Raw genomic sequence first — 16162 nt, forward strand, 5'->3', positions numbered from 1 at the left:
GTAGGTCACATCTCATTTAGTATTGTGAAACTTACGATTAAGAGTCAAATAAACTTTGTATGTTTTTTTTTTTGTAATAAATAAGAACAGTTCAACATTGTGTTGCTCATAGACGACCATAATTTTTATCGTTCGTTGGAGTTTTGCTCTACTTTACCAATTTCATGCCATGTAAGTCACATTTAATAAAGAAGCAGCCCATTAATTTTAATATATGTTATTCTCACTCTTTTCTTTTATGATAATTAAGAGGAACTATTCAGGAATTGTATTCACTTGGAAATTTATACCAGTTATAATAACTCTAGAATTACACTAAGTAAAATTGACGATTTCTATATTTATACTCACCGTATTTAATAATCAATCCCATTTGTCTACGAACAATTTTGATTAAACTAAATTAAGTTTAAAATTTCTTTAAGCTTTAGGCTACACGTTAAAAAAAGTTTCATGGGAATTTTTTTGCAAGTCCATCTGATACTGAAATCATAGACCTACAGCAACTGTAACATGGTCCCCTTATATTATTAATTGATTAATGAATACATCATTGTTGCTGAAACTGCCTATATAGAGAGATGACATCCTGGATGGCGCAATTGTTTCTTTCAGGAAATGCTTTATTGTATATGAACTCGTAAAATATAAAAACAAATGAGAATGGATCTCTTAACATAATAAGTACTGTATAGGTGGCGCATTCCATTTGATGAACGTTGTATTAAAAGCATAAACTGGGTCACGAATGAACAAATGAAGTTTTTAAACTAAATAATGCAGTGTGGGTGGTATCAAGCAATTTTCCTAAGGGACAAAGTTGTATCCTGTTAAAATTTTTCTCGAGTGGTGTGCAGAAAAATGTTCAATGATAAAAAAATAGCCTCTGCTGAAATACTTTCCACCTAAACATTATGACTTTTGTAACAGTCTAACTGTATAAATGTGATCGTTCATATGAAAGGAACCTCATCTTCATCAAGCTAGAAAATTATATATTGTGTATTTGACGTCTAAAATAGCTTATCAAATGCTAAGTGAAATTTATTCACTGAATTAACATAATGTATATGACGATGTTACATAGATGAACGTCTTCAGCAATATTTTGCCATCTTCAGATCATTTAGCTACGAATGTTACAATATATGAACACTTTACAAGATTATAGAGTACAAAGAGTATCAAGGTTAAAATCAATTAACATGTAAAATAGTTAAAATATATAAAAGAATTCCTGCTAATTAATAAGTTATTTAATAACTGGTTGTTTTCGTGCCATATTTGTTGACTCTTGTAACTAAAGTTAGTAACATACTCTTTCATAAAGAAGATCGTTGCAAGTTGTGTAAATCAACGAGGCCATATGCAAATGCAAATATTCAAACGAAAATAATAAAAAAGGAATACTATTGTGTTTAATTATAACCAGTAATTAATGCTTTTTCAGAACATTTTTAGTATGTGCGGAACTTACGTATTATGTTGGAAGCTGCGTAGTTAAGTAAAGATGATAGTGCATCTCCTTGCTTTAGCCCACAGTGAATTGGAAACACATCTAGATGGTGCAATTATTGATTTCTTTGTACCCTTGCACAAAACAGAATAGGTACCTTATCTTCACCAATACTATTTTAATGGAAGAAGTTCAGGTCCCTTTTACTGTAGTAAAATAAAATATTTTGAAATAAAAAAACACCAGCAGAATAATCACAATTTTCTGCTCTATAAGACAGAAATAAAATCTCAATACTGATCAGGGTGAAGATAAGGTCATTTTTCATATGGACGATCACAAATAGGGAAAATGATGTGAATGCAAAGGAAACCATATAAAACATGTAACTCAAGTAAGTAAACATTGTACTTATATCTATTATCACATTGAAAATTTACACTGTACTACTATAGTGCCCTACCATACATACTGCGATTTTTAGAGTTCTTTTTAAACTCATTCCTCCATCAGGATTAGAGTGGCGAATAATTCTTGTGAGCTAAATAAATATTTTTCTAAGGAACAAATTGTTGTGCCACGTATGTTTCATTCTTCATAGAACAACTTTTTTTCATTAATGATTTGTATATTCTTAGTCGTAAAAATTTATAATGTTTAACATTCCCGTGTAAGAGAGAATATTTTTTATGATATACTTTTTCGGCATTGCTTTTCTGAAAAGTAAACAACATATTGTACCTCTGGCACTATTAATACTGATGTCAATGCCTAAAGGCCTCTCATGGAACAAATTTTTGTGCCACACGTACCAATGTTCCTTTTTTCACTGTCGGAAAAAAAAACTTTTTTTCATTAATTGTTATTTGATTTTCTTAATAGTAAAAATTGACATTTAAAATTCTCATGTTATAGACAATATATTTTTTAATATGATGTATTTTTGGCATTGATTTTCTGCAAAGTAAATGGCATATTGGGTACCTGTGACACAAGCCCTCAATTAATACTGATGTCCAATTGAGTTGTCGCTGAATTCTCCTGGAAAATTTTGAAAACGAGTTAATGTGTGTTTAATTGGAAGCACGTTCTTTTCTGTGTTGTGTACTTTCTCGCTATGCCTTTTGAGATCACGTTTTAAAGAAAATGCTTCCCTACAAACAATACACTCAAAAGGTTTCTCACCAGTGTGTATTCTTGAATGTCTTTTCAGACTTATTCTTTGGGTAAATGCTTTGTTGCAGACGTTACACACATGTGACTTCTCCCCAGTGTGTACAGCCAAATGTCTCATAAAGTATCCTCTATCACTAAACGATTTCTGGCACGTAGCACAAGTATACGGTTTCTCACCGGTATGAGTTCTCGTGTGTTTCTCTAAATGAGTTCGAGTAGCAAAATATTTATTAGGTATGCACACGAAACACTGATAAGGCTTCTCTCCTGTGTGAACCTTCACGTGCATCGATAGGTTGCCTTCCTGACTGAAACTCAAACCACATACGTGACACAAGAATGGCTTTTCTCCCGTATGTGTCCTCACGTGATTGTCGATAGCCTTCTGAGTTACGAAAGATTTGCTGCAATACGAACAGTCAAAACTTTTTCCAGTATGAAGTTTAGAGTGCAGAGATAAATCAGATTTGCATCTGAAACACTTCCCGCAAACACCACACTGAAAAGGTTTTTCCTCCGAATGGAGTGTCTGATGTTTTTTAAGGCTTCCCAGTTGAGTGAATCGTTGGCCACACTGAGAACACTGATAAGGTCGGTCTCCTGTGTGCATCCGCATGTGCAATCTCAGTCTCTGAACGGATTTCCCGCACAGCGGACACTCATGATATTTTACTATTTCTGAATTCCGCTTTGGTCTACCAACCGCTTTCTTTACGTCTAACGATTCGGGCGTGTCATGTTCATTCCTACAATTGCTCTCTGAACCGGACATGATCCACTGTTGCAAAGCAGCAGTTGTGAGATCATTGTTACTGGATTGTCCACACGGTTTATCCCAGTAACTTAACGCAATATGAGTATCGCCATAACTTTCAGTAGACTCGGTTTCTAAATTCTCCTGCCTCCATTGGTACACACGTTCACTCAAGTCCTTGTTGCTTGTTGGCTCGCCAAATTTTTTATCTCCAGAGGCAGGAGTAGCAGCCACATGTTTTTGCGTTTCTGTTTCACTGGAGTTTGAGACATCCGAATTGTTCTCTGCAATGTACAGAACATCCTCGTCGTCTTCGCACACGTCTGTAACATCCTGTTGGCAAATAATTAGTGAATTACACGTATCACATCGCGAATTAAAATTGTACATTATTTTCATATTTTCTCGGAATGTGTATTCAGGGATAGACTTCAGTAAAAAGTGTAGTAGAGTTAGGGAGTGAGCTCATCTACCAGCTTGCCCAAAACTGCGCGTAAAGTAGTAGATTAAAAGTAAAGTAGCTCAAAGTTAAGGAGCTGACAACCAAACGTTCTGATGGGGGCAAATAAAAAAGTTATTTTTTTTTTCTTCCATCATGTTAATAATGTCAAAAGAAGTGCTAATACAAATTTTGGCCACTCGATCGCAATTACGAGGCCGTCCAGAAAGTGATTTTCTCTGAGTCCGTTTATTTTTTTTATTGGGTTATTTTACGACGCTGTATCAACATCTAGGTTATTTAGCATCTGAATGAAATGAAGGTGATAATGCCGGTGAAATGAGTCCGGGGTCCAGCACCAAAAGTTACCCAGCATTTGTTCGTATTGGGTTGAGGGAAAACCCCGGAAAAAACCTCAACCAGGTAACTTGCCCCGACCGGGATTCGAACCTGGGCCACCTGGTTTCGCGGCCAGACGCGCTGACCATTACTCCACAGGTGTGGATGGGTCCGTTTATAGAAAAAGACACAATTACATGGAAATATTTATTGAAACAGATAGAGCAATTGTTGCGCTATTTGTCAACATATCTCCCACTGGAATTAAGACATTTTTCATACCGTGGGATCAATTTTTGTGTCGTAGAAATCAGCTGCCTCAGACCGGAACCAATGTTTGACTGCATCTGCTCCTCTCTTTGTCGATCCCATTATATGAGAAATGTCTCAATTCCGATAGTAAATATGTTGAAAAACAGCTCAACAATTGCTGTGTCTGTTCCAATAAATTTGTCCAATGAAATTGTGTTTTTTTTTCTGTTAACGGCCCCTAGCGAACTTATTTTTTTACGGTCCTCGTAATTGCGGTCGAGTGGCCAAAATTTGTAAAAGCACTTCTTTTGACATTATTAACATGATGGCAAAAAAAATTTTAACTTTTCTATCTGCCCCCATTAGAGCGTTTGCTTGTGAGCTGAACTTGATTAAGAGCTGTGCTTGGGGTGGATTCGAATTCAGCTTGACATCCTCAACCTAATTTTTACCGAGATTTACCTTAATTGTAAGGCGAATCATCGATCTGATCTTGCCATTATACCATCTCACTATCACCAATTCCACTGAATCTTGATAACCTCACAGTTCATAAAATATCTTTAAATAACCGATTTAAAATTTGTAAATTACTAACAGAAACATACAGGGTGGAATGTGGACGGATGCACCAACATTTACGAGGTGATTTTACATGTTAAATATACCAATATATATAAAATGCTGTTTACACTCCTCTATGCTGATGATCAGGTGGTAATTGCCAAAGAGGAGGAAGATATAGAATACACGATGAGAAAATTACACGAGGAATACACAAAATGGGGTTTGACAATAAACTGGGATAAAACTGAATATTTGTGTATAGGGGGTATAAGTAAAAATCTGAATTTGAGTAATAATATAACAATAAAATCATGTAATGAATTCACATATTTAGGAGCAAAATTTGATAATACAGTAAGATATGAAAATATGATAAATTCAAGAATCATTAACGCCAGGAAAGTTACAGGAACACTAAATTCTATTCTATGGCAGAAGAACATTAGGACAAAAACAAAAATGATGATATATGAATCCATAGTTAAAAGCACATTACTCTATGGATGTGAAGTTTGGCAGATACCTGAGCGTATGAAAAATAATCTTCTATCTACTGAAATGGATTTCCTGAGAAGATCAGCCATGAAGTCAAGACTAGATAGGGTCAAGAACGAGGGTATTAGAAGACTTGTGCATAAAGAGAAAACAGTCATCGAAGAAATACAAAGAAGACAGTTAATTTTTTACGGACATGTTCAGCGGATGGAAAACGAAAGACTGCCGAAAACTATCTTGAAATGGGTTCCAAATGGGAGAAGAAGAAGAGGGCGACCGTGAGATACTTGGATTAAAGGAGTTAGTAATGCTATGTCACAGAGAGAGTTACAAGACTGTGATTGGGAGGACAGAAGAAGGTGGCAACTAGGATCCAGAAGGCGACCCTTCTCGCTGTGTAGCCGGACATACATACAAACAAATATATAAAAACTTTTATTACACTTTTCCTTCGATGAAGCACTGTTAAACAGGAAAAAAAAATAGTCTTTGCCCAATGTTTGCTGCACTCTGTTGTGGTAACGGCCCGAGAGAAATGACTGATTGCTATACAAGCAGGTAAGTAAAAATAATCTGAATAGTTAATGCCTTGAATCTTTTTTGTAATTTAAACCGTTAGCCATGAATTTAAATTGTGAAAATTGTAGAAATAAATCTTGCAACGCAAGACATTGTCACATGTCAACAACTGAGTACAGCAGAGAGAGAGGGGAAGGTAAGGAGCACACGCCACACTTACTAGATTAGCTATGCTGTTACCAAATGCTTCGTAGAAACATGATTTCCTCTAAAACAGTGAATGTTAGAGAAAAAACTTAGTTCGATTTTGAAAATCTCTCAAGATCTATTACCAGTTTCATTTTGGTGCAGAGATTACCATCCACCCTAAATATAAACCTACTGTTATTCTGCATTACTTAATTATTATTATTATAGTTATATAATCTTACATCAATTCAAAAAATTCTCTATTCAAATATTTATATCACTAAAAATACAGTTTTCATATACTTACATCTCCGGGCAGTACTATTGTTTCAGTAGACATTTTTTTTCCAGAGTGTAAAGGTTCATCGTGGTTAGTTTCGTCTTTCATAGGTAAAACCTGAAAATTCCAGAGTGATGTTATTTGCAATAACATTCATGGCAAAATCCTCACCTTTATGTGTCAATAATAGTGGGGGGCCACTTCTGTTAACAAAACAGTTACTCATAGCATTATCCTGAAATGTAGCAATATACCATTTCATCTGTTATTTTATTGTATCAATAGCGTCAGCAATCACAGAAATTACATCAAGATTAATTCTGGTGCTCCTGACACGTGAAATATAAAATAAGCCTGAATTGTGAATTATTGCCTAAATATAAGATAAAATTGTTATTTCGGAAAGACGAATTTTTATTTTGAAACAAATTTTGACTGCGATACATATAAGAGACATAACGTGAAAACAGTGAAGTAAGTTTCGATAGTTTTGTTCCATAAAATCGTGTTAATAGAGTGTGCGACATATACAACTTACCCGCACTGTAAGTCTAACTGGTCATGAAGTGCGTGTTTAGTGAGGAGATCCAACTGCTCTCTTACATGGGAGAAAATGTATCAGTGGTGAATGCAGGTTATTTAGACCTATACTAGGTGTTCATTTCAAAGTGTGTCATGACGTCACTGTTGTGAGTCAGCGATTTGAAGCGAGTTTCAGCTTTTATGTTACAGAAGTTGCCTATTAATTAAGGCGTTCAATCTGAACTTGAGAATGTGTCCGGTATAACTTGAACGTCGTAGCAACAGATGGCGATCTGTACGGTCTGTGTGCTACCATAACCTCTTTCTAACTGTGTTTTGTGCGGCCAAGTCGTACGCAGGGTATTTGTTATCGGTTGCATACGGCAGCATTCCACAATACAAATCAAATGCTCCGTGTCCATGTTGACCGTCGAAGTTACTGTCAACAAATACGTAAGAAATCGTCTTAACTCTCTCACCACATCCTGACAGTAAGAAAAAAACTCACCTCAGTACATATTTCCAAACAGTTCACATTCCTGCCACTACCGGCGTTGCCGTACATATCAGTAAGTACTCTTCAGAATGAATGCCGTACTTGCTATGCAACTTCTCTGACACATAGGTAATACACCTCTGTGGAAGTGTAGGAAAATTGAATTCTCTAGGCTCATCGACTAGCCATATGACGGCATACAGCGAGCCATGACACACTTTGAACTGAACACCCAGTAGTTCTGTACAAATAATGTGGTAATAAGAAAACGTTATGTTGATCTTACGTTGCCTGAAAGCCTATGTTCAAAATGGTGTCCATCTTTGTGGATGCAAGAATCACATCAGTGTAGAAATATTTTAGAGAACTTCTGCAACTCCCTGTTTGTAATTTCACTAACCACTCACCTGATTTCATTCTACAGACATTCAAGAGAGGGTGCATTGCTCACATACACCTTCTGTTATAAATTCTCCCACAGATAAAAATCACACAAACATTTAAATCTGGAGAATGAGCTAGAGAATGTCAGTGACTAATTGCACGATCATGAAACAGTTCTCCTAATGCTTCTAATGATATAGCAGCTGCACGTGCAGTGGAGTTATCTTGCTGGAAGTAAGCATACTGTTTTTCATCTTCGGTAAATATGAAAAAAAAAAAGAAGGCATTCTAACCTGACTATCCTGATATAAAAAATGGGGAAAGTTACTCTGCATACAGTAATGGCACGCCACACATCCACTTTCTGATCATGAATAGGAACGTCATACAATGAATAAGGATTTTGTGTGTCCCTGTGCCTTACATTCTGAAAGTGGACATAACCGCTTAAATGAAACCAAACTTCGTCTGACATCATTAAATGACATGGATCAGTAGTACCATCATGGAGTGGCTGGATCCCCTTGTTGTAATCGGTAAATCACTGCCACCCTATAAGAATAAAAGTGCAGTATTTTCAGCCCTCTTAATGCCAATCTCTGTAACATGTTGTACCGCTAATCGGCGTGAAGATTTATTTCCTAGGACTTTGCTGTATTCTTGCTTGAATATCTGTAAGTTTCTCCAGTATGATTCTTGCATCTAGAAAGGGGACATCATTTTCAACATATGCTTTGTTAAAAGATATGATCCACAAAACGTTTTCTTGCTACCTCTTACTGGAGCATTATTTTGGGACATTTGTCACAAGCCCATTCTTTTTTAACCTTATTGTACATACCTGTAGGTTGCAATAATTTAATTTGGCGCTACTATTTTTATCTTACAATTTTATACAACATTATTCCAAAAAGAAAGCAAAATAAATGTGAAGTATGAAACTCTGGGAGTAGCTACATTTCTATTTATTTTTAGTAGGTTATTTTACGACGCTCTATCAACATCTTAGGTTATTTAGCGTCTGAATGAGATGAAGGTGATAATGCCGGTGAACTGAGTCCGGGGTCCAACACCGAAAGTTACCCAGCATTTGCTCATATTGGGTTGAGGGAAAACCCCGGAAAAAACCTCAACTAGGTAACTTGCCCCAACCGGGAATCGAACCCGGGCCACCTGGTTTCGCGGCTAGATGCGCTAACCGTTACGCCACAGGTGTGGACATTCCTATGACTGTCATTGTAATTTTATTGGTATGTTTCGTATTTTAGTCCAACAAAGTGTCACATTTAAATATTTACATTTTTTTATAAGAAATGTGCAAATGAATGAGTTTAAGGTAGATAGAAAAATAATTAAAACCAAGTCGCATCCTTTTACAACCTCGTTTACCCATAACCATTCATGTGTTAAATTTTCTACATAGTGATGGCAGTTACATCATCAAACTCATACTCCTTAATCTTTTCGTCTTTTTGTGGCTCTTTCCTGTTTTGCATCCTGTACGGCAATTTTTAAGTAATAAGTAACAGAATGAAGAAGAACTAATTTATAAATGAGATCAGTGTTCTTAGAATATTTTTTATTAGAAAGAAAGCTTTATGTACCAAAAATTTGGACTTCATGCAAACTGATGCTTCTGTCAGCTGCTGACTGCTCATGTAACTTCTTAAATCTGTGTCAGACATTTCGCACTTAATCTTGAACTCGTAGAAAACTACCTGGTGAAGACAAGGTTGGCATATTTAGGCCGGCAAACCATCTCCAGCACTGATCTGAAATTAAAACATATCTCAAGGAACGAGAAAGAATTGTGCACCAGATTTACCCATTAATGAAACCACTATGCACAACAATCAAGTTCTTTTAAATTATCTAATAGTAGCTATTTTATTACCCACGATGACTTTTAATCACAAATATCAAATATAATACATTTTGATATTTCTAAATTAGACCGAAAAACTTTGGGATCGAGCACAGAAAGTGTTTTTAGACTTTTTATATTTACAAACTCACGGGCTTTGACATTTTGTTTCAGCACAATAGGGTATCGTAATTATTTATGCTGTTCCAATTAATGGGAATTATTCATACAGTCTACGATTAATGCTGGCAAATATAGTGTAGTGAGGGGCTCGCTAGTTTGGGAATAGTTCCTGCTGAATCTTTTGTTTCTCAAGACCAGAACCAGATACACTGCTCCTTATGCAATATCATGTCCGCTAACTTGATCCATCTGAAAATTTCCATGATGTACATCAGTATTTGATGGTCACCGTACTGAGTGGAAGTATGGTATTAGGCACAGGCAGTGCAGTCAAAGTGGGAGGAGCATGATGCCTAACATTCAAAAATGCTTTATAACATGAAAATTAGCAGTCAATGTCCATGCATTCTGTATCTAAAGTCTAAAAAAAGGTTCTCTGTCTGATTCCAAAGTTTTTGGATCTAATTAAGATGTACCCTATATATTCATGTGGTGGTGGTGGTGGTGGTGGTAGTAGTTTCAGCAAATATTCCCAGTCTTTCTGTTGGCTGACATGCGGCAGGTCTCACCTGCTACCGCCGCTGCTTTCAGTCATGAACTCCCAGTGCTTTGCTGGATTGAAACTTACATACCATGTTATATAAATAGCATTCGATACTCACCTTCCTCACAGCAGCTGCTGGAAGTGTTGTCCATGTCATGTGACACAATTCACATCGCATCATTCACAGAACCTGTTTCATTAAACCTTTTCACTAAATTTAGTATTGTTTTTCTACACGGAACTGGGTAGCCAGGAAATTCACGTCTGAAGTTAACCTTGTTCTGCCACATGATTTCTTTTTTTTTTTGTATGGGCTATTCCATATGAAATCGATCAGTAAAAAACCACGCATTTTTTATACTCTAATTTTTTCCCTACTTATACAAGGTGCTGAGGAGAGTGCATTTCCAAAAATATACTATCGAAAGTCAAACGGTTTTCGTATTATTGAGCGACAAATTTAGCGTATTTTAGAAAAACAAGCCTCTTTCAGCGCTCAGAACTCTCGAACCATTTACTGCAGAACATTGAACGAGAGCTTATTTTGAAGCTGACATTTGGTAGGTTATGTTAAGAAGTAATCCTTATTTTTAATGTACACAGAGAGACAGATAATCTGATTTTACTTACTTTTAGGCTTTTTTGCTAATTTGTAAAAATGTAAAAAAATATTGAGAAAAAATCTTGCATAATTAAGAGGGATTCGGCATTGTTTGTTTAGTAGTACGGCAATAAGTTTCGAGGGTATTAAATAAATTAATTTCACACTCCTAGACTTGAACGGCGCAGTACTGCAAGCACTGGCCGAGAGCTGAAGATAAGCGAGTGTTGGGCGTCATTTTACTCCTGTGTTTATGAAAACCTGTGATAAAGCTAGCACAGCCATAACTGCTAGAAGACACATCACGTGTTTGTCTCCTGGCCTTGCTTGTTTCGGCTAAGTTCCCGTCTCAGTCACTGGTTAGTTCACGCGCGTACTATTTATTTTCTTTATTTGATATTTTCAATACTTTCTTATCAACATACCATCAGTAAAAATTATGTGTTTATTTGTACTTACAATGCGGTATCTAAATATTTTTAAAATATTTTTTTCCTAGCCAAAGGCATCTTAATGAGGAAAAATCTAAATTTCTCCATTTCCATAAAAAGTAAGAAAATCTGTTTATATGTCAATATAAACTTTAATTTCTCAGCATCAAAATAAACCATGATTTTGATCATTGGGTGAAAGGGTTTCGGAGCTACAACAGTTTAAATTTGCAAATTTTATGAAAATACGATAAATTTAAATATTTTAAATTTAAACACTATGAAGTTCTGATGCCTCAAACTTTTCACAAAGCATTGTATCACAGTTCTCTACGTCCAAAAAAAGTTTCATTTTATTTAGAAATTGTAAGGTCAATTTTCTCTATATTTTGGTCGATTTGAAATGGAATAGCTCGTATGTACCTTTTCCGTTAATTAAAGGATTAATATGAAAAGAATTTTATTACTCTACAAAGGTTTAGTCTAAAGTTAATCTTTTTCAAGTTCAATGAAAATATCTAGAATTCAACTCTGAAATAAAATCGTCTCCAATACACACTTCTATCACCTTCTGAATCATTGTTGCAGTAGATTCTACATGGTAGTATTCGCTGCGGTATTTTATTCCAAGCTAACCAATATTCATACTTAACCTCCAGTTCCTTCTTGTTCCACAATTATACTGGCTATGGTCTTTGTTCACTACCCTGCCTATTTAAAGCATGTTGACTGTACCGTGAAAAGTGCAGTGGGGATAGCTGCAGAATATTTTAACCAAATTACCTTTCTGTACTACTCTCTGTTTCCCTTTTATAGAGAAGAGAATATTTCATAAGAAAAATCGTGCTCTATATTAAGAGAAAAGCATGGACTTTTCTTTTCCTTTCCACTTATAAAGTAAACCAAAAGTAACATATAACTTGCTACCTTTGACATTTAAACTGTAGTAACAGATAACTGGCTGTTAAGGTTTGTTACTTTTAAATTTAATTTTTAATTCCAGCTGCTTAAAATGTTCACACAACCATTAGATGTAACATATTTTACCTTATAGATTGCTTAAGTAGTAGTAGTTACTGCTGATACTGGAACTACTGCTCCTGTTGCTCATGGAACTCCTTAATATCATCTTGCAGGTCAATATACCAGGAAGTTCACTTTCCACAGTTTGCATTTTCAGTCTGTTTCTCTCATGTCTACGGGTTTCCTATTAATGAAAACATGCTTCCAACTGTAGTATTACCAACAAGGATAGACATAACAATTTGAAAAAAATTTAACAAATCTAGAGCAGTGATTCTTCGAAATAATTTCATCCAATTCTCGTCTGTCGAAATGTTTAATGAGCCTTTATGCAAATCCCTTGATAACAGCGAAATTAATGAAGCTCAATCAATAAGAAGGATGTAATTATCTAAATTATGTAGCTCAATATGATTGATCTATTTTCAGAATAAGTCTTAAAACCTTCGCCCTTTTAACTTTATACTAACCTAATTACTGTGGTGTTATTAAACAATTCTATGCAATATACATACACTGACATAAGTCAGCCACACTGAGCTACGTAATCTAGATATTTATTAGTATAAGGAAATAGAATGGTTGAAGAGAAAAAGGATCCCTAGTTATAAGTTTTTATCTCAGTCTTACAGGTAGCTGATTTTTGTTATCCCCTGGATAAGCAGCAGTTCAGCAAAGTTTACTCTTTGTTAGTTTAATACTGGCATCATAAAATGTAAGCACATTTTATCTGCATTTACGAAATGTTGGTGCTCACTAACTAGAACGGATTCATTTGATGCATTAGGATTTTTATTCTTTGCACTATTTTAAACTAAGCATTACTCACTGGGCCATATCGCCTCTGCCCGCATGACTGGATTCCATCCAGAATTTTCGCTAGATAATTGAAGGGCTAAGTGGATGAAGATTTGTTTTAAATGAGGGTTTTCTAAATCTATGATGGTGGTATATGTCAAGCTAACTTCTGAAACTTACCAAATCATTAAAAATATCTGTTATTAAGTATTTTAGAGAGCTGGGGTAAGTTTCAGAAGTTAGCTTGACACATACCACTATCATCCATTGAGAAAATCCACATCTAAAAAATATGTCACATATTACCTTCATCCATTTAACCGTTCAATTGTAGACGGATTTCCGTATCGGCCAAGATCAAAATAAAGACAGTAATGACAATATATCGATTTCAAGGCCTCCAATCTCGATAATACTGAAGGTTTAAATAAAATGGATGATGCGAAGCTTATTTTGTTTTTTCTTCTTCTAAAACTAATGCAATTAAAAATACATCCTCCTCAGAGTCACTCATTTTATTTCCAGGTTTTATCCAAAAGACTCCAAGGAAGTATAAGTTAGAAGTAAATAACACTGTAAGATGATCAATTAAAAAATGCAGGCAAATGAACGATATAACAAAAATCCGAATACACCAAATTCTTTCCAGTAGGTGAGTGCATACCTACATATTTGCTTTAAGTCCTAAATCATATAGCGACTGTTTGTAGTTTTACTGTTGGAAATGTGCTGTTGTAGGTCTACGCTATTATTTCGTGACAATTGGGATCCAATCCGATAATCGCTTTTATTTCACTGAAAAATAGTTACCATATAATCAGTCGAGGAAAACCATGGAAAAATCTTCGAACAGATTGGTCAACACTGGAGATCGAACCCGGGACTTGTCGAATACTATTTCAGTACATTACACTGAGTCATCTCGCTCGGTATAAGCATTTGCAATTTCTTTACAATTGCGTTACCAAAGAAAGTTATGATCTATTTATGTAACTTGACTTTTAGCTGAGTTATACATACTGCAAACGAAAGACACATTGAGATACTAGTAGGCCTACAATGTATTATTCAACATGTTATAACACTTGGGAAAATCGCAATAAGCAGAACGTAGAAGTTTCGCCCACTACCCCTTCCACTTTTCCCCTACTAGCTCAGCAGACACTCTACGTGATTGGTGAGTGTTCTGTCGAATGCATATTTCATGTGGGTGGGGATAACTTCCCCTACTGGCGTTCTCTTTATTGCGATTTATCCTAACACTTAAATGAATTCAATATTAAGGAGGCCTATTCCTAATTTCAAAAAGCCAACAGTTAAGAGTCACATTTTTGGTTTCACACATTTAATCACCATTATTAGCAGTCTATGTCGTATCAAATTTTGAGTGAGACAAATGTACTGACGCAGCACATACCAATTTAATAATTGCTACCGATATGACTACACATTCGATTATGAATTAAATGCACCGGTATCCACTTTTGAAAAATCACACAAATGTTATTTTACAATAAATCAAAATCGTCTTTATCTCATGATGTATTTTGCATGCTTGCAATAGTGTGTGTGAAATATATCCAAAAATAACATAGCACTCAACCTAACCAACCGAACACAACACTAAAAGCACATACAATTACAGCTGACAGTTAACCGACTTCATATGTTATGTATTATATACAAATTGAAAATATGGTTTATTTAACGACGCTCGCAACTGCAGAGGTTATATCAGCGTCGCCGATGTGCCTGAATTTTGTCCCGCAAGCGTTCTTTGGGAAAATTTCAGTATACGGATTCCTCATTGACAATTATATCTTAAAATACTAAAAGAGCAGATTTGTCTGTGTTTTTCAAATGCGCATCATCATGCTTTCGAAAAGGCATTGTGTACATTATGATGAACATAAGCGAAGATATAAATCATCAAACAAGATGATATACATATGTAACTACTAACCTCTATTACAGAAGAGATTTTATGGATTCTGTCATATAGTATATTTCCTGATTCTCCAAATAGGGACAACAATTCTCTTTTCAAGCACATACAAACACGCCATATTTTGTTCATATTTAATGACATAGTTTGGGCTCAGGCTCAATATGTAGAATATTTTGGCTATTCATGTGTTGTACACGAACCTGTATTTATGACATTAAATAAACATTATCAATTATACTCCACGTGATCCGGCCAAGAATCCAGGAAGCATATATTACCAGAGATTTCAACTGTGGAAGGATTCAACTGTTCCATGGCGGAATATTTGAATTTCGGTCATTAATACTGCATATGTAATAAATGTTTACTGTTGTGTTAATACACACTCCACCTCCCCTCATTTGATATATCATATGCAACAGTAAAAATAAACTGGATGAAATCTTAGGAGTGGTACGGGATTCCGATGCTGATATAGGAAGGCTTGGGGCTCTGGGACTTATCATGCTAGTCGTGTGCCCCTGGCTCTATGAGGGGCCGAGGCAGGATGGCCTATTTATCAACGTCGGCTGATAAGAAAGGGTTCGGGGCTCCAGGCCCATAGGGTTATTAGGTTACTCGTTCGCGAAATTGGACCTGACTTTACTAGGGGCTGAGGCAGGATGGCCCATCTGTCAGTGTCAGATTCATGAGTGTCGCCCAGGCCACCTGTCGAACTTGGATAATCATCGATTATATAGGGCCCACAATGGACCAAAGTGTGCCTAAATGTAGGAACCCATCCCGGATCTAGCTCTCGTAAAGTCAAGGATCATGAAGGCTGATCAATTTTACAGGTATTTGAAGCTTTGTTTATAATTTTCAGCATCAGTGTTTATTTCAAAATTAATAATTATTTTTATCACTTTGTCTTGCCGCGTATGTACATGATGGGAAGACAAGATTTCAAGCTTCGACATGAA

General features: G+C 35.7%; 1 protein-coding gene across 2 annotated transcripts; it reads right to left on the bottom strand.

The window, feature by feature from the left end:
- Positions 1-2323: 2323 nt before the first annotated feature.
- On the bottom strand, positions 2324-15398 carry LOC138707547 (gastrula zinc finger protein XlCGF57.1-like). 2 transcript variants are annotated; one of them, XM_069837095.1, is made up of 5 exons: positions 15216-15398; positions 12479-12638; positions 9473-9640; positions 6494-6583; positions 2324-3719 (listed from the first exon to the last, which is right to left on the bottom strand). In XM_069837095.1, the coding sequence occupies exons 3-5, from the start codon at positions 9551-9553 to the stop codon at positions 2460-2462; spliced, it is 1431 nt and encodes a 476-aa protein (XP_069693196.1). In that variant the 5' UTR covers positions 9554-9640; positions 12479-12638; positions 15216-15398; the 3' UTR covers positions 2324-2459. The 2 variants fall into 2 exon arrangements, with proteins under 2 accessions (XP_069693196.1, XP_069693197.1); XM_069837096.1 differs by lacking the exons at positions 9473-9640; positions 15216-15398 and having other exon boundaries at positions 12479-12614.
- Between the last annotated feature and the right edge of the window lie 764 nt (positions 15399-16162).

Source organism: Periplaneta americana, chromosome 10, assembly GCF_040183065.1.
Source record: "Periplaneta americana isolate PAMFEO1 chromosome 10, P.americana_PAMFEO1_priV1, whole genome shotgun sequence".
Taxonomy (NCBI): domain Eukaryota; kingdom Metazoa; phylum Arthropoda; class Insecta; order Blattodea; family Blattidae; genus Periplaneta; species Periplaneta americana.

Bases quoted from the DNA above. Each gene is read 5' to 3' on its own strand.
- LOC138707547 (XM_069837095.1), bottom strand. From the start codon at position 9,553: ATGTCTGACACAGATTTAAGAAGTTACATGAGCAGTCAGCAGCTGACA. The intron at 6,584-9,472 runs GTACATAAAGCT...TGGAATTTTCAG, and splicing joins GCATGAAGTCCAAATTTTTG to GTTTTACCTATGAAAGACGA. The intron at 3,720-6,493 runs GTAAGTATATGA...ATTTGCCAACAG, and splicing joins CAATAGTACTGCCCGGAGAT to GATGTTACAGACGTGTGCGA.